Genomic DNA, 18853 nt, shown 5'->3' on the forward strand with positions numbered 1-18853 from the left:
CTCACTTCAGATTGAAAGACACAAACAGACTGAAAGTAAAGACCCAGTAATCCCAATTCTCGGTATTTATCTCAAGAAACCCAAAATGTTACTATGAGGGGATGTGTGCATCCATATGTTCATTACAGCATTGTTTACAATGGCCAAAGATACGGAGGCAGCCTGGGTACCTGTCGATGGAAGAATGGATAAAGAGAACATGGTACATATATACAATGGAATATTGCTCATCCATGGAAGGGAATGGGTTCTTGCCATCTGCAGTGACATGAATGGACCTGGAGGGTATTGTGCTGAGTGGAGTTTCAGACAGAGCAAGACAGGTGCAATGTGATTTCACTTATATGTAGTATCTGAAGAACAAATGAATAAACAAACAAAACAGAAACAAATTCATAGATACAGAGAACATTTTTATGTTTGCCAGATGGAAGATGGTTTGTGGGAGTCGGGGAAAAAAGGGGAAGGGATTAAGTATAAATTTGTTGTTACAAAATAGTCATGGGGATGTAAAGTAAAGCACAGGGAATATAGTCAATAATATTGTAATAACTATATATAGTGCCAGGTGGGTGTTAAACTAGTCAGGGAGATCACTTGTTAAATTATATAAATGTCTAACCATATGTTGTACACCTGAAATTAATATCAAACAATATTGAATGTCAACTATAATTGATGAATTTAAAAATGGGAAAAAAGAAATAAATATGACTCTAAAATACGAATGTCTGCTGTTACAAAAGAATCTAATGGTAATAAAACGTGAGGAAATAAACATTAGAAAATAGCACACCACCACCACCAGATTTCCTGAGTTTACCATTTCACTTAACAGTTGTAAATGAAGGTGTTTAATTGTTTATTTAAACATTATTAAAAACAAATAAACATTATTGGGGGGGGAGGGAAGGGGACTGGAGGTCATTGGCAAGTTGATAGGAATTCCCAAACTTCCCTCATATATTACCTGAGTGATGACTGCTCCAAGAGCTGAGAAACCATGGGGAAAAGCAAGAGGAGTGACAGTTAGGCAAATATAGAGTAGACTTCACCCTCAGTGATCAAAGAAGAATACAATCACACTGTATTTTTTAAAATGAAGAATGAGGTATAATATACGGCAAAATTATAAAAAGTTTGGTATATTCTGATAATAATTAAAAAAATGCAAATGTAACTGACTGTAAGTAACCTATTCTTCACTATAGCCCACAATCCTGGCACCAACACAAAATAAAATAATTTCTAATTAATACAGCTGTTTATGATGCTTGTTTAAACAATGATGGAAATTAGGACGAGCTAAACTAAACCCCCTTAAAAGTCAGAAAATAATGAAAAAAGTGAAGGTCAATAGTCATATACAAAGGCCCACCTAATCACAGTAAAGTGTGGGGATAAGTGTTTATAACTAATTACACAAAAGTTAAGATCTGTCACCTTATTTAAATATAGAAAGAGATGAACAGAAACTGAATTCAGTTTGACTACAAGAATTCCAGTTTGAAAGGATTCCAGGGATTGCTTATTATAAGATTTTTACAGATGAACATCTTTATTTCAGAACTGAACTACATTTTGGTGTCGCCTCCAGGTATACTCAGTGCCTCAGAATGAAATAATAAAAGGTGTAGTTCGGTGAACTCTAAGTTACAACCCTACACAGTATGTGAGGTGACTGGCTATACCACAGTCTAATTAAGACAGACACAACACCAGCAATTCGAATAAGGAAAATTTAATATAAAGAATTATCAACTAGCAAAAAAGGTGGCTAACTACCCAAAGAGGTAAATAAGGAGTGGTTTAGGGGTACACAAGTAGCAACAGCAGAACACCGCTATTGCCTATAGAGCAGAAGAAGAGGGAATGAGGCAGGAAGTTATACATGCAGAAGAGGCCCTCACTCCCAGTGCAAGTCAGACATCTTTGGAGAGGTGTGACTACCGCAGTCACTTTGCTGGTGAAAGAGTTACTTGCTAGAGTGTGTAGGCCCCAGAGCCTGAGGATTACAGGTAGTCCTTGAGTGTTGTCTCCAGGAAGGCCCAGGATCTTATGAGAAGGTTTAGGCTACAGTTTAGCCATAAGGTAAACGCTATCACATTTCCCGCACGTGGAAAGCAGCCCTCTGGAAAATGGAAGCAATGTCCATTTCTGCTCTTCTGGCTTTGTAGGCTCCGTCCAGTCCCTGAAACTGGCCACGCCTAACATCAAGTCAGGTGGCAAAGGACAAACATCACTACTGTCCAGTTCTTGTAACCAAGAAATATCAAAAAATCATTTGAAGAGAGGCCTTAAAATTCATAATTAGCTTGCTGTTACTTCCACCATTTTTGGTTGTGGAAATTGATAAAGGTAAGATCTGTGGAAGATCAGATATGTATGCTTACAGTAACAATCATTTCTTGGTTCTTATTTCTAAATCTGGTTACCTATTATATCATTCTGACCTCAAACTATTTACCAAGAAATGCTGGTGGCATTATTTACCAACATAGCTTTTTTATTGCAGTATAGATAAAGGACTTAAACTTGAAGTGCACAACTCAATAATTTTTTACAACTATATACACTCATATAACTGCCACCCAAGACCAGATAATAAAGTCTATTACCAGCATCCTGGAAGCCTAATTCTTGCTCTTGCAAATCAGTAATCATTTATATTTTAAAGGTTCCCTTAAAAAATCTTTACTCCTTATCTTATTTATTTAGTATAACTAATAGAAACTACAAAGAAAAATAATAATGCATCCTTTTGGAAACTAGGCATGCAAGAAACTAGTTAAAGACCTATTTAATTTTATCATTTTATATTTCTTTCTAACGTTGTCCAATCATTGCCAATAGAAATGATTGTGCTACTCTTCTTTCTGTGTGACTTGATGATAATTAGCAATTGCTCATTATTTCAGAGGAAAAAGGATTGAAATGTAAAGAACACATACAACCTCAAATATCCTCCTGCACTTTTTCATAGAAATAGAGATGGAATTCAAGATTTTGAGAATAAATTATTTTCCACTAATACCAAACAGTCCCCTTAATTTGAGAAAATTCTACATGTGTGCAAAGTAACAACAGCAAAAACAAATGACTAGCAATAATGTCGGTTACTAAGGAAGTTCAATACATGCAAAAACAAAATTTTCAGTACATAATATACTGTTTTCTTCAAAACTCATGGAAATTAACATATTAACAAATGTAGAACATATTTTTGCTATATCATTTTATTACAAATAGTGAAAGGAAAGTAACACATTAAATAGGAAAAGCAGAGTTTTCCCTGATATTTTAAGACAACATTTGGATTTTAGAACTGTTCAAACTCTTCGGTTGAATAAATTTAACCAATTAACCAGTATGAGCTCAGTAATCCAAGAGGCTCAAGAAATTCGATATTATAAGTTTTTCCTTATTCCCACGTATTAGTAAGTTTCTGAAAACCTATTTTAATATTTTACTTTATTATCACATAGAATTTAAAAATTGTCATTTTGAAGTTTGACACATTCAACTACATAATTTATTTTTTTCCTACTAGCTTTCCATCACAAGTCAAAAGTCTTTGAACTTATGATTAGGCCTCATAGCCTGAAGGTGGTGAGTGTTTTTCCAGAAGGTTTTCAGATTTTTTTTTTAAATGCCTGCCTCCACTGGACTCCGTTCAATTTTTTCTAATGGGAAGCATACTTTAAAAAGCCTTGATTTCATGTTTTTAATATATTATTTTACTTTATTGCTCTTCCCTGAGAGCACTTACAATCAACTTATTTTTAAAAGTTTTATATTTGGTAATATTTTGTTGGTTCTTTGTTTCCTGTTATAATGGGCTTTCAAAAATTAAACGAATTTGCAGATTTCCCAAACAAACACATCCGTACAGGACAGTGTGATACTAGAAGGTTCCTGAAATTAAGTAATACAATGTAAATGCTTTCTGCATTACCCATTTGCTGCATAGAAAGTGAGGAAGATTGCCAATGGATTTATTTTAAGGAGGAAACTACTATTTTGAAATAAAATACAAAGTTTACTACATAGAGCATATTTTATTCTTAATTATGTTCAATTTGGGAGTATCCTCTTGCATTTATATATAAGGAAATGATGTCAAGAGCTGACTTATTATTTTTAAAGACAAAGGTTATCACACACAAATTACTTTTTCTAGTTTGTATGTTCACTTCAAATCATTTTAATGAATGAGCACTGTATAGTTTCATGAAATGTACATGTATAAAATGTACAAAAAATAATGCTGTATTTAACATTTAGCCACCTTAAGCGTAACGGCTGTGGATGCTACTCCTACTTCCTTCATCCTCACTGAGGAAGGATATTTGGTCACACTTACTCCCACACACACAGCTCAGTTATTCACCCTGATCTCAGGCATCTTCTTTCCCTCTCCCATCTATATTTTTATTATTATTCCAGGTTTCTTCCTCTTCCTTCCTTCCTCTCCACCCACTCAAACCAACCACCCACTGAAATCCTGAGTTCTGCTCTTCAATAGTTTTTCACAATTAGCACTTTTCCTCATTTCCCTTCAGAAATACTTCTGCATGCCTTATTCCTCCTTAGAGATCACTTGCTCACCTCAGTTCTACAATCATTCTCCAACCTCTGCTTGTCCCTATAGAGGTTTAGACAGTTTCCTGCTCTTCCATGTCCTTTTCCATACCAAAATATTTCTTTAGAAGGTGCAGGCAAGAATCCCAAAAAAGTAAATTCTGAGAACCAGTGCAGTGACAGGGCTTTGAATTAGATGAGAAATTTTACAAAGCTATGGTAATGCTGAAGTGCAGTATACTTAGTGCCTAACTGACCACATTTCCATTTGTAATGTGGAAGTGCTGCCAAGAACTTGAATCAAGCTTACGTTTAACAGCACTCGTTACTTAGGATTCTATGCTATTACAGAGCTCTTCTGATTGACTCTTGATCATTGGGATGTGAAGTTTAATATTGTGTACAAGTGTCTGTAGACTCTAGCAAGCATGGAAGGCAATATAGTAAAAAGTAATATTATAGCCATCAATTTCTAAACATCTTTTGTAATAAATTAGATAAGAGATGTGAAAATGCTCCTCTAATATTTTCACTTTTTAACTTATATTATTTTCATGTAATTTGCAATACTAAAATTGTGTTATTAATCTTTGTATTCTGTAAAATAACATGTTAATCATCTACTCAATAAATATTTACTAAATAGCAGTCATGTGTCAAACACAGTTAGACATAAATTGTCAATAAAGCCTTGATTTGCAACTTACCATGGGCCATGCGATGGAACCAATAGTAGCCAAAGTCAACTCCTAAGAAGGTCAAATACCAAGTCCATGGAGAATCCCAGGGTAAACTGATGAGCCTGTAGTTCTCCCAGACATAAATGTAACTGGTAAGTTCAATGCTCCTGGAAAACAATCTGGAAAAACAAAATCCACAAGCAATGATTATACTACATTTTAGATGTAACATTATGCTAAAACATTTCAGATAACATTTAAAATTTAATATATTCATGTATAATAATAAAATCCTTCTGCCCTTTACTACTCTATCATGCCTTTTAAAAGGCCCTATCTTCTTGGTATGTGCTGGTATCAAAATGATTCACATAATATTTCCTTTTGTTTCATAGGTATTTGTTTCACGAATGCCATCTGTTTGCACTCTCAATTTCATGGAATTTAGGGTGCCATTCCTGTTTTTATGTCCCTTAACATACTTTTCATGGAACCCATACAACATAAATATGACAAAATTACAACTTACTTTCTGTGATTGTCCTTTCTAAATCTTAATGATTTCAAAGAACACATTAGGCGTGCTTTTTAAAAGAAGTATAACAAGGTAGAAAATTACAATTAGCATATTTTAAAAGGGGACTGCAAATTGTCTACTGTCTTAAAAGATGTTACCCCCAAAACATTTGCCTTTAGATTGAAGTCGCTTCTGGCGAACTATTCTCTCTTTCTCTCTGCTTTTGCTCTCTCTCTCTCTCTCTCTCTCTCTCTCTCTCTCTCTCTCTCTCTCTCTCTCTCTCTCTCTCTCTTTCTCTCTCATACACACACTTTTGATGTTTTTAGATGTTATTCTTAGGATTACAAATTGAATAATAATAGCATTTCAATATTTTTTAAAGTAATATAAACTACAGCTCTCAAGATAATAAGGGAATAATATCCCCCTAGAAATAAAGTATACAAACCTAGTTAAAATAAACAATTGTTTTTAAAACTCAGGCAATAGAATGTGTCTTGCCACCCCTTGTACCAACTTTCTGTAAATTTTTACTTCAAGAACTTTCAAAAACTTTAAAAAGGTACACAAATTATGCTTCAATTTTATAAAGTGTGGTATTTTTTCTTTAAATTTTCTGTGATCAAATTTAAGATCAGGCTCAAGATAATTGTTCCTTTTATCACTTTTATAAATTTGATTGAAGTAGCTTTTTGTTTTATAATTATCATTAATAATATGTAAAATGAATTGATAATTCTACTTAATAAAGATTTATTGATAAACCATTAACAAGTGAGGAAATTCATAAATATTGTAATTTTAAATAAAAGTTGAAGAAGCAACTTAAATAAGTATATTGTTTAAATTTATCATTTTAATAGTAATTCCCTTTACATGGTCAGCTTTCATGAGTTAGCATGTTACTAGGTCTTTTGGAGACCCAGGCCTTTACTTTTAATGTACTTTTGATTTAATTATAATATGAATTTATTATTTAATTACTATAAAAAGTATTATATTTTGAACACTTCAAGTTATTATTTAATCTGTAAAAGAAAAATGTATGCTACTTTAACAACAGCATCAATATAAATAACTAACAGAAATGCCAAGTGCCTGCACTTTTGAAAAGACTACACATCATCAGATCTTAAAACCCAATTTTCAATTTGAGATTACTGTTGGTTGGTAAATTTCACCCTGTATGTAGAGGGCAGGAAATGACCTAAGAAAGAGACAAACCACTTCAGATTGGTAAATGGCACGTTTAATAAACAAGGGAAGTCACACAAGAGGTTTGTCTTGGGCGACTCCAAGACCAACGTTTCTGCCCATCCCCCAACTGCCCTCCCTCACCAAGAATCTTAAGTTTATGCAGGCATACCTTGGAAATATTGCGGGTTTCATACACACTACCACAAAAAGCGAGTCGTAACCTTTTTGCTGCTGGAGGGTCTTGCCTTAAATTTGTGACAAACGCAATACCCACGAAACGCAATAAAGTGACGTGCAATAAAACAAGGTATGCCTGTGTAGAGGCCTTAACTAGGTTCAGTCATGTATTTAATTCAGGTGGTCTCAACAAGATATTAACTCTCTCAAGGCTACATCCCTGAAACAGCTGCCAGTGTGGGAATGGTGGGCAGAACATATATTCTAAGGATGGGGATTAGGGTAAGGAACCTCTCATTGCCAGGGTCCGGTTCATGGGCAAATCAGCATTGTTTTCAATGACCTCCTTCACCAATTATACGGCTGGGAAGAGCATTTTTGTCCCTGAGTGTCAGTCCTTGATCCGAAGGAACTGCTTGCACAGAACTCCTGTCTCAACGTGGGCCATGCGCTGGATACCGGAGAATCCCATGCTAAAGTGTCCCAGGCTGACTTGTAGCACTTGCATGAGCCTCTTTCCTGGTCGAGTCCTTCAGAAAGCTGACCTGTGCAGGTGTGTAAACTCCTGGATGTTATGCGGTAGTCAAGAATGTCTATTTTTGGACATGTAGACAGAACTCGAACAAGCAGTCTGGGATGTCTGCACACATGTGCAGAAGGTCCCTCATGACACAGGACAGGACATGGGGCAGGGGCTCCCACATTATTCTGGAATGCTGAGGAATCCAAGAATCTAAATTTAAAATTCATCTTTCCAGCATCTATTGATGGGCACTTAAATAGCTTCCATATCTTGGCTATTGTAAATAGTGCTGCAGGGAATGTAGGGGTGCACTTATCTTTTGAAATTAGTGTTTTGGGTTTATTTAGATAAATACCCAGAAGTGGAATATAAGGTAGTTCTACTTTTAGTTTTTTGATGCATCTCTACACTATTTCCCATAGGGAATATAGTCAACAATATGGTAATGACTAAGTAGAGTTCCAGGTGGGTACTAAACTAATGGGGGGGGGGAGGTGGATCATTTCATAAATTATATAAATGTCTAACCACTATGCTATTCACCAGAAACTAATATAAGATAATGTGTATGTCAACTGTAATTGAAAAATAAAAATAATTAAAAATAAATAAATATTTTCTTCCAATTTGTTATCCAGGTTATTTATTAAAGTAGGCAGATAGAACAAATTTTATTTTAATGAATATTAGCTTGGTTGGTGACTTGTATATACATAGACTAGGGCTTCTCAAGCATCATTATTAATATTTGGACAAAATGATATTTTTGTAGGGTGCTTTCCTGTGGAAACTGTTATGCAAATTATGAAATCTTAAAATTGTTCCCTATTAGAGGGTTAGCCATAGAGGGTTAACCATATAAAATTCAACTTTTAAGTAAGAAAATGATAAATAATATGAATTTTATATGGTTAAGCCTAATAATTTCTCTAAAATGAGGATTCTAAATCTTGACCCTATTGCCTCTTGGGCCAGATAATTCTTTGTTGCAAGGTCCTGTGCTGTGACTTGTAGACTATTCAGCAGCATGCCAGGACTCTATTTATCAGATGTCAGTAGCATAGCCCTCTAACCAAGTTGTGACAACAAAAGGTCCAAATATCTCCTGAGGGGAAAAATTGCCTCGGTCAATAATCCTAAAAAAGTGTGATCCGGAAAGAAAATTAAAACTTGGAAAATGAAACAGAAAATTGAAATAATCTACAGCTTTTTATATAAGCTTTAGTACATGTTGTCAAAACTGACCCATTCAAGGAATCATTCAATCATTCAATAAATTCATGTTGAGAACCTACTAGGTACCAGGGACAGCACAAGACAGGGAGAGGACACGTTGGCAAACAGGGCAAACATAATCAATTACCTGCCTCATCAATGTCTCATCAGTTCAGTATCTTTTACTAATGTTGCTATCTTTCTTGTCATTTCCAGTGACAACTGAAATAGGTTTTAAGATACAAGACTTCAAGAAAAGAAAGAGGGTCCCTGGAAAACGTCCGTTTGTAAAACAAAGAGACCCTGCCTGCAACTGAAATACTTTTTTATTTCCTGTACAGATGCCAGTACTTGAGCAGACACCCAATTTATTACTTTGTCAACTTACTTATTAGGCTTGACACAAATCGAGCTGAAATACGCCTGACATACTACGGTCCAGGCTTTTATTTCTTTCTTTCTTTTTTTTTTTTTTTTTTTTTTCACACTTTAGCACGAAGCCAAACTTTCCTCAAGGGGAAGGGAAAGAGGGGAGAAGCTGTGGGAGTTAAATTCCCTGCTTTCTATCAGCAAGATGAATATGATCTTCTTCCATCACAAATGGGAAAAAACAGCCACGGGCTGCCCACAACTAAAAACAATTCAGCAAAAGGATACAGCTGGGAAATGATTATCAAGCTCTGGAAAACCCTTGATTGCAGGAAATAGCACCTACATTTTCAAAAATGTTCCCACCAGACCTTGAATCATAAAGCAAAGCTCCTTCCTCTTTCTCTTCCAAATTCCTTGGTCTTCTCCCAGCCCCACCCCCCAGCATATGACTGTGTACTCTGGAATTCAAACTTCAACTCTGTAAACCCCATCCTGTGGGAAGTGACATATGTAATATGTATGTAAATAGTGAGCTTACTGTATCACGTGGAGATCGAATACAGGGTAATACAGGGGCTTTAATAACTAAATACTAGATCCCTTTTACTCATTATGTTTGAATGCAAGACCAACATAATCTAAATATACGGACGCATTAGAATCCTCTAATCAATAATCCTCTGTATATAGAGAGGCTTTCCTTCCATTGTCCTACTTTCTTTATAAATTCCCCCTAAATAGCTATTTTCTCTTGGGCCTTAGGTATGTCTTTTGGCAAATGAAAAGTAGCTAATTCTTTATGTGTTTATATAACATGTTAATGTAACATATTTTCTCAACACTAGAAATTTATCCTGTCAACATTCAGTTATTATACTATAAAATCTGGTAAGGCACTAAATTGGTATTCCAGTATGATCCTGGATTTTTTTAAGAGATAAAGTTAATCTATAAGGTTGAGATCTTAAAATAATAAATTAGAATAAATATTATCTGGGGATGGAGCTTACAAATTAAAGCTAATTAGTTTAAAAAGGCATCTCAATTTGAATATACCTATCATCCAAAATGGAAAGGTCATGTTGGGCATATCATTCACCCTTTCAATATTTCAGGGCTAATTTAAGATAAGAGAACATTAGTCTGAATGGACTCTAAAATTATCCACCTCTTAAGTACTCACATGCTTTAACTGAACAAATAAAATTTGATGTAATGCTCTCATTGCAAACTGTTAAAATTTCAAAGCAACTTTCTTTTTATTTTTTCATTTTATTTATTTTTTTGTTTTTTCAAGGCAACTTTCAACATTGTGAATTATGTACCCAGTAGTCACAGACACCTGCTAATTTCTACTATTTCACAACTGTCATTAGAGCTGTGTGTGCTGTCTGATTTGGCCGGATTGTGCAAAATTGAAGAATATAAATTAGATATTTTTATTTCTAATAATCTTGTCCCATAAATCAGAAAATAAATCAATGCTTAAGTGGGATCATTCTAAATATTCTTCTAAACTTCAGGAAGTTATAATTAAATATAAATATATTTGTATAATGTGTATTGACTTTTCCAAGAATTTTTGCTATTTATTTCAAAATCTCTTAAACCTTAAACCCTGCACTGTTTATCTATAAAGATACTGCCACTTTTGCTCCATCTAGTGGAATATTAATTTTTGCTCAGTAATAACAAAATACATAATACAATCTCTACCTTCCACAGACAGATAAAATTTGTACTGCTATTACTTACTGTGAAATGCCATTGTATGTATAAAACATTTGTTTTATTTTATTACATTGTACTACAAGCACAAAACCGTAGACTTTTGTAAACACAGTGTGTGTAGATTGGGAAGAAGTAAATTTGCTACATTCTTTACTTTGCAAGAAATAAATTTACTTCAAGTAACTTAATTACTCTATTGAATAAGCACCCAGATGCAGGCTAATAAGCGCAAGGAAGTTTGCATTCGTGAGGGAAGGGTGTTCTCACAGCAATCTCTGAAGTTACATAATTAATAACAAAGTCTATTTGTAAGGTTCTTAGGTAAAAGTTCAGAGGCAATGAGGCATTCTCCCTAGTAAATATAATTAACAAACCAGCAAGATATTAAAATGTATTTCCTTCAAATGGGGTGTTCTTTGAATGCTTTTCTAAGTTACTAAATGCTACTATCAATATAAAATAATATTATTAACATAACACAATGTATTTATCTCTTATTTTGGACAATGAATAACTGTTTATTAAAGTCATCATCCAAAATGACAGGCACTTATTTGTCAGAAGCCTGATGTGGCCTAAGGCAGAATTACCTCTGATACTGAAGTCTAGTATTAAAAACCCAGTATACAATTTTTCTTTATTCTCCAGTCACACCCCAAGGAGTAAAAAGTATTTCAAAGAAGTTTAATTTCCTCCTCTTTAAATTTTTTTTTGAAACTTTCTTGTCAGGAATGGAAAATTCCATGGCAGTCATGGCCAGTAAAACTGTGCATATGTATGGCTGAACACTGCAGAGCTAACTCCATAGTGAAATTTGGCAGTGACCCATATGTATTAAAAGTGGAGTGTCCCCAACTTATTTGAAAATTTACCTACTTAAATTATCCCTCCAAACTATTGCAATTTGATTTATAATCTGCTGTTTCAACAGAATAAATGAACCCATTAAAAACAAACATACTGTAGATATTTATATCGGGAATAAAATTTCTCTGGGGAGGATGCAATTTATGGAAGCAGAAACATTGGAAGGAAGTAACAAATTGAGGTCCCGGTTTTCTAATGAAGGATTGGAAATTGAGTTCTGCTTAAACAAGCAGGAAAAAAAAAAGTGATTATTTTTCACTCGTTAGCATTTAAGTCAGTAGCAGACTATTTCACAAGTTTTAGAAAGATTTTATTAAAGAAAATAGATTTAGTAAGAAATTTCGTATGTTTAATTTTTTATAGTCACATATGCAAGTAATTGGTAGAAAGGCAGATTATCTGCATGTGATACACTGCATTTAACTATGATTAAATAGAAATATCCGTCTATAACTTCAAGACTAGATTTTGACTAGGAGGGCTGCCTACTGGATTCCGGAAGAGCAAAACAGATGCAGGCCTCCCCAGAATCTGGTTCTTAGGACAGATGGACTTTTATTATACATGATGGTCTGTTCAACAGCCTTGTAAACAAGATATAATCTTGTCTGTGATTAATATTTTCCCTTACATAAAGATTTGAAAGATACAGCATGTAGTTTTTTTCTATCAATATGGTACGTATGCTACTAATCTTCAGGATATTTCAAATTTTATGTAATAATAAAATTGAGATCCTCAGATAAACATTGTTTTTCCTCGGTGTGCATACACCATTTCCATTACATGAATGGCAAAGTGGAAAAACATGTTTAGGGTTTCACTTTGAATTCCACAGCTTCTTTTGTCTATTTACGTGGTTGCTCACAAACGAATTAACAAATGGTATACTACCATTTTTCTCGCAGTCATGTATTTTAAGGATGGCAAAGCCCCGTTGCTCCTGTAGAAAATGAAATGAGTCCCTCGGAGAGGATATGATCAGTGCCGTGTTAATCTAACCTTCAGCTGTTAATGATTTGCACAAGGATTCCCCTTGATGCTTCGGCTTCAACTGAAATCTTGTTTTTAAGAGTTTCTGTTAAACGCCCCTTCTCGTCTTTTGTCGAGGGATTGAATAGAATGGATCCTGAGTATCAGCTTTCCTTCTCTGCTTACATCTTTTTTCTTTTATTGACAACAAAATAAACGACAATATTTTTTAAATCTCATTTTCAGATCATTTGGTTTGCTGAGTTCTTTTAGATAAAAAAGCTATAAAAAGTAAAATCTGTTGCAAAACTTACAAAATTAACCACATTTCATAATTTAGAAATGCAGTTCACACGTATAAGAACAAAAAAGAAGCCATTTGCTGTTACCATTCAAAATACAACTATAGAAAAATATGCTCCAAATTCAAGTTCGCAACCTTTCACCTTTCTTTCAAAGGGCACCAGAGTTAACAGCTTGTGTTAGCTTAGGGAGTGTTATGAGTGGTGGGGTGTGAAGGAAAAGAACTGCTGTTCTCTCTCTCCCTCCTTCCCTCCTTCCCACCCGCCTTCTCCCCATCTTCGTTATGCTTTGGGGGTTTGTTTTCAACAAAAATACATTTCTGATTCTTGCACACACTGTTATAACTGTACCTTTTAAAAATCACACTGCTGAATAGAAATATAGTACTGAGGATAAAGATTATATTTCTAGTAGTTAATATAGAAGAACAATCAAATTTCATTTTTGACCAAAGTCCAACTTGAAAAACTAATGTCTCCCTGAGTTTTGAATAAATCCATTTCAACTCAACAAAATTTGAGATCCATAATTGCACCTTCAGGGCACTTCTCAATTATCAACTTATTTTTATAGTTCATCAGGTATCTAATTTAGATAAACCTATACACTTAACTTTCTCAGAAAGAACTGCAATAATAACCAAGTGGGTATTTTTCAATACCAAATCTACCTATCCCTTGAGTATGTTGAATGTATTTCTTGTTCCGATCTGTTCAAAAGAGATATGAAATAGAGGAAATTATGCATAATTGTAAATTCTTATTTAGGACATTCTGGTAATTAACTACAAATACCGTGAGATATTATCCTCTGACTCTGAAAGCAATGCACCACCATACATGCAATTTTTCAGAGAGTAATTGTTATTATAATTATTATGATTATCAGTTTTATTACTTCATGCCTATTAACCTATCTTATTCATAGTAACATTTATAAAATAAATTTTACTTTTAAGTTTACTTCCTAACTAAACAATTTTATGCCATTGTATGAAATTATTTTTCCTTCTCTCAGATATATTTAAGTTTTCATTTTATTATTATTATCATTTATAATTCACCTTGGTTTCCCACTGGGCGGTTCACAGAAACATTCCAAAGAAATGAGCACTGGTCAGAAGTAAAGTTCTTTAAACAGTAAAAGAAGCAATGAGTGGGAAGCAGGAATGAGAGCATTCATCAACACCACAAGCACATACTTCTAAGGGAATCCTCCCTCACCCTCTGCCTCTTTGGTAAATCCTCATGTACTGAAGAACCTTCCATTCACTGATTTCTCTTCTATACACATTATAATGTACTCTTTCTAAAAAGTAGTAGGTCATTTATTATTCATTAGTGTTCAGTCTCTTCATCATCCAATTTTATTATTAACGTAACACTATGAGGATATTATTATTATAATAATAATTATTATTTTAAACTACCATGTACCAAACATCATTCCAGGCACAGGAGTTAATACTATGAAGAAAGATGAACACCTCTGCTCTCAAGTTGCAAGCAAGCTGGCAGGAAGGGCTGGGAGTGAAAACAGGTGAAACAATCCTATACCCGGGGTAAGCACAAGATTCCATGGGACCATAATGAAGTGGCATCTCATGAAGAGTGGGAAAACAAATATGATTTGCTGAAGAATGATTCGTCAAGAGAATTCTATACCTAGACTTAAGAAATGAACCAGAGTTGGCCATATGGGTAGCTTCCCCAGCAGGGGGAAATACGTGTGACATCTGGGCAATGGCGAGAAGTAGAGTATGGAAAGAACAAATATCACAAAAGGGGAAAGGAGAATGAAGTGTGGATAGACCAAGACCTCCATAGACGAGAAAAAGAAATTGTACATTATCCTCAGGCCAAAAAGAATCTGTAAAGAGTTTCCATTGGATTTCCATTATGGAAATGTTTGGCCGCAAAGGAAATAGGACTAGATAGAGGCACACCACTTAGGGACCACCATAGTAATCCAGAGTTTTGCAGGATTTTAGCTAAGGAGTGTCTGCACACCAGACTGCGAACGTGTATGAATTTTCCTGAGGCAAAATTAATTTTCCGATAGATATCAAGACCATAACTTAAGGCGGGGACTAGGGTAGGGTAAATGAAGCACACAGCTTGGGCACAGAATTTATGGGGAGCACCAATGAGCTCAGTAATCAAGATAAATTATATTTAGAGCAGTAATTTTTAATGAATGCATAGAAAAATCTATGATGAACAAAACATTAAAATGTTGAATGATAGTAACTGAATTATTTGGAGATGTATGTGAAAAATAAACTAATTCCTTTTCCATCAAATTTGAGAATTTCAGTTTATTGCCTCAGTGTTGCTCACCTTGGAAGCTGAGACAGAACACCAGCTGATATTGATGTTAATGCATCATCCAAACGACCTGGTGGCTTCCCTTTGTGAATCCAGCTGACAACTAGTTCAAGCAGCATCAAGGAAATGAAAAATGGAGTTGCCTGGAAAGGAAATTGCAGAAAAGAAATGCTATTGTGCTCGGTATGCAATTCTTCCACATTTGCTCATTAGTCATTCCAGAAGTGGGAGGTCCAGAGTGACATCTCATAGAAGGAATAGGTATACACCTTTCCTAGAGGACCATTTTCTCCCAACAAATAAATGTCATTATTTCAGATGTATACTAAACAGGTGCTCCAATTCTATCATCCAGTTTGAAAATAAAATGTAAGCAGGTGTAACCATGATAATTGCACTAAGAAAACAAGATTAGCAGGGACATGTTTCAAGTTAGACCTAAAAATTACATTTTAAAATAAGTGCAATTACCAGAAGTCTATTATCTACATATGACTAAGCTAGACTCACTTTAATAAAAGGCATTCCTTAAGGATGTACCACGAATATAGATTTTTCATCTTAGAATTGCAGGGATGACAAAATTGAAACTATATGAACACAGAATATTCTTCTGAGTATTTTAAAGAATAAGGTTATTTTAAATGTTTGAAACATCATTCAAGTTTTATTCATTCAGCTTTAATTTTGTTTTATATAATAGGTGTTTTGAGGTTCCACTATTATTCCACTGTAATAATAGTATTACAATATAAAAAATAATTTATGAAGATTTTTTCTTAAAAAAAAACAAAACAGAAAGGAGTAATATCAAATCCTGAAAAAGTTATGGGTTTCACTCATTTGAAGCTGATCATGAGTTTTGAAGTTTCCTAAACTGAACTCCCAAGAACATATTCTCTGATGTCATTTTTTTTTTTTTTTCTATTTCTGGTCTGAACTAGTAAGTGTTGTAGGAACATTTTGACAGGGTGGGGAACTTCAGTATTCAAGTTCTAATTCTGGATATTTCCACTTCCAATCATAGCCAGGAACCAAAAGTGAAAAGTGCCTCTAAACACTTCAGAGTTTCAAATAAAACTTGGTTCAAGTTCAAAGTTAGGAAATCAGAGTTAGACTCAGCTGTGTATCCACTCTGCAGCACTACTCTACCAAATTAAAGAGGAAATTGTTTCCTGGGAGGTGGTAGACAAGTTTACTCTTAAAAAACAAAGTTGCTACAAAGTTTACTGATGTCATATAACCATTGGACATTGAGCTTCTAAGAGCTAAATTTGTAATGCCACTGTGTCCAGGAAGACTTTTGAAAGTTTTGTCATATTCTGGAGTGACATATCAGGGGAGGATACTTTAATAGAAGAAGATGGTTAAGAATGTCGTACAGAAATTCAATTCAAGTACAAATTCTACTTTTGCTCCATAGCTTTATGAAAAGGAATTGTTTTTGTTATAATTTAATAATTTGAAAAATGAAAGTGAACAAACCCCAAGAATGTATTTAAACTTACTTCGTATTTAAGAAAAAAGCGAAAGCAGCCCCTTCCCAGAGAGTCTCACCTGTTTTACATAATCAGGCACCTCTTCTAGGGTTTGGAATGATGTTTCATTGGGCTTCATCACGTAAAACATCATGCGAATTCCCTGGGAAAATGAAACATCCTGTTGGCCCTCTGGGTTCTTCATCTCTGCCCTTGTCTGATTCCCAGCTGGAGAATATTTGTGATTCAGTGGTTGAAGCCAGAAGCTGAACAAAGAGATGTGCTTCACAGAACAAGCCCTTTGTCAGAGAACAGCGAGAAACAAAGCTCCACAGAGAGCTCAGCCAACAGCAGATTCTGTGCTGAGGAAAATACTGGGATCAAGAACGAGTTCAAAGTTCAGTGGGCGCTGTCCCAGAAACGGGCATGTGGGGGAGGAAAAGGGGGAATCATGCCAAAATCAAAGATAAACAGTGGAGCTTGGCTGTAGGTGGAGCTACTTACCATTAAAAAGCAAAAAACAAAAAACAAAAAACAAAAAGAACATATAAAACCTCCTTCGAAAGGGGGAGAAAAAGAGGTGTTAACAGGTGAACGTTTAGTCTGAAAAAATGGACAGAAATTCAAGACTCAAATCACATGAAGAAAATTCATTTTTTGTTTCCCTTTTGAAATTCTCATGGTGTTCAAGTATCCCCACAGAGTCATATACCCTGAAAAGACAGGGCGCTCTAATCTCACTTGACAAGACTAAGCTTGAAAGGTATTAAGCACTGAATCTTGTATACCATACTGGTCTTTGCCTATATATTTTTGGATCTGTATCATTCTACCTTTTGAGTGTTAGTGAAGCAATTTAGGGACATCTGCTTATTACATGGTCTACATTGTTTAATGGAATCTTGACTAGTCACGTCTGTATTCTTAGAATTTAGGGGGAGCGTATTATTGAAAAAGCTGCCAGGATGTGACTGTGAGACCTTGTGTCTATTTACCAGGAGTTGCTTAAGTTGTTTATTTCTTCTAGGTAGACTAGAGGGCACTTGATTGCATCCCTAGTGAGTGAGTGGAGCTTCCTCGAATAGCCTCAAGGCTCCACCTAGATTAACCGTAGTCATCCTGTGGCTACTACCTTAACTTTCATTTTAAAAATATTTATGTAGATTTACTTAAATTATTAATACACAATTGTTTTAGGAAAGAATTAGATAAGCAACAAATAAATTACTACCCAGAGTCATTATTAACATTTTGGTATATGTATAGTCATTTCTGCTATCATGTGACACATGTGTTGTTAAAAATCATTATACTATGCAAAATTGTGCAATAAAAACCACTGGGCTTATGATAAAAAATGGGATTAGAGTTCAATACTCATAAATTTTGTAATGACTCACAAAAGGAAAAAAATCAGAACCTAAAAAAAGGTGGCACAGTTTTACACATGCATGTTATGTAAAGGAATGATAAATACTGCAATAAATATGGTGCTTCACCTTGCAAAAGACCTGATGTTTGTTGGTAGAAGTAGGCGTTGGAAGAGTTACAGATTGTGAGTTATTGTGGAGTACTGGGAAGAGGCTTACCTGAAGTCAGACAGAAAGTTGTAAACCAGTTATGAATTCCAAGGCTCATAACATACAGGTGAACTGAGGACTCTGGTACATGTTTAAGGCATGTGCATGTGTGTGCATTTTGTGTATTCCTAAACCTTTCAGCTTAGTTGGGTGCAATCTTTAACATTCACCTGGTGTTTCTCACACACAAGTATCGATGGCAGGCTCAAGTTATTTCCTAACATATTAATCCTGTTTGGAACAAATCTGCCATTTCAAAATATTGCAAAACTGACTGTACTTTCAGATGGTTCCCATTCTAAATGAACACATATAGACATACATATTTAATAA

At 34.7% G+C, this 18853-nt stretch overlaps 1 protein-coding gene across 1 annotated transcript in view; it reads right to left on the minus strand.

The window, feature by feature from the left end:
- The window catches only part of AGMO (alkylglycerol monooxygenase), a 297194-nt gene extending 279866 nt beyond the window's left edge, over positions 1–17328 (minus strand). The window contains exons 1-3 of the mRNA XM_019727089.2: positions 17020–17328; positions 15475–15605; positions 5289–5440 (exon numbers count right to left, since the gene is read on the minus strand). Of these exons, the coding sequence (XP_019582648.2) occupies positions 5289–5440; positions 15475–15605; positions 17020–17145 (409 nt within the window). The 5' untranslated portion in view covers positions 17146–17328. The remainder of the gene's footprint in view (positions 1–5288; positions 5441–15474; positions 15606–17019) is intronic.
- Between the last annotated feature and the right edge of the window lie 1525 nt (positions 17329–18853).

The sequence above is a fragment of the Rhinolophus sinicus genome, linkage group LG09 (assembly GCF_036562045.2).
Source record: "Rhinolophus sinicus isolate RSC01 linkage group LG09, ASM3656204v1, whole genome shotgun sequence".
Lineage (NCBI taxonomy): Eukaryota > Metazoa > Chordata > Mammalia > Chiroptera > Rhinolophidae > Rhinolophus > Rhinolophus sinicus.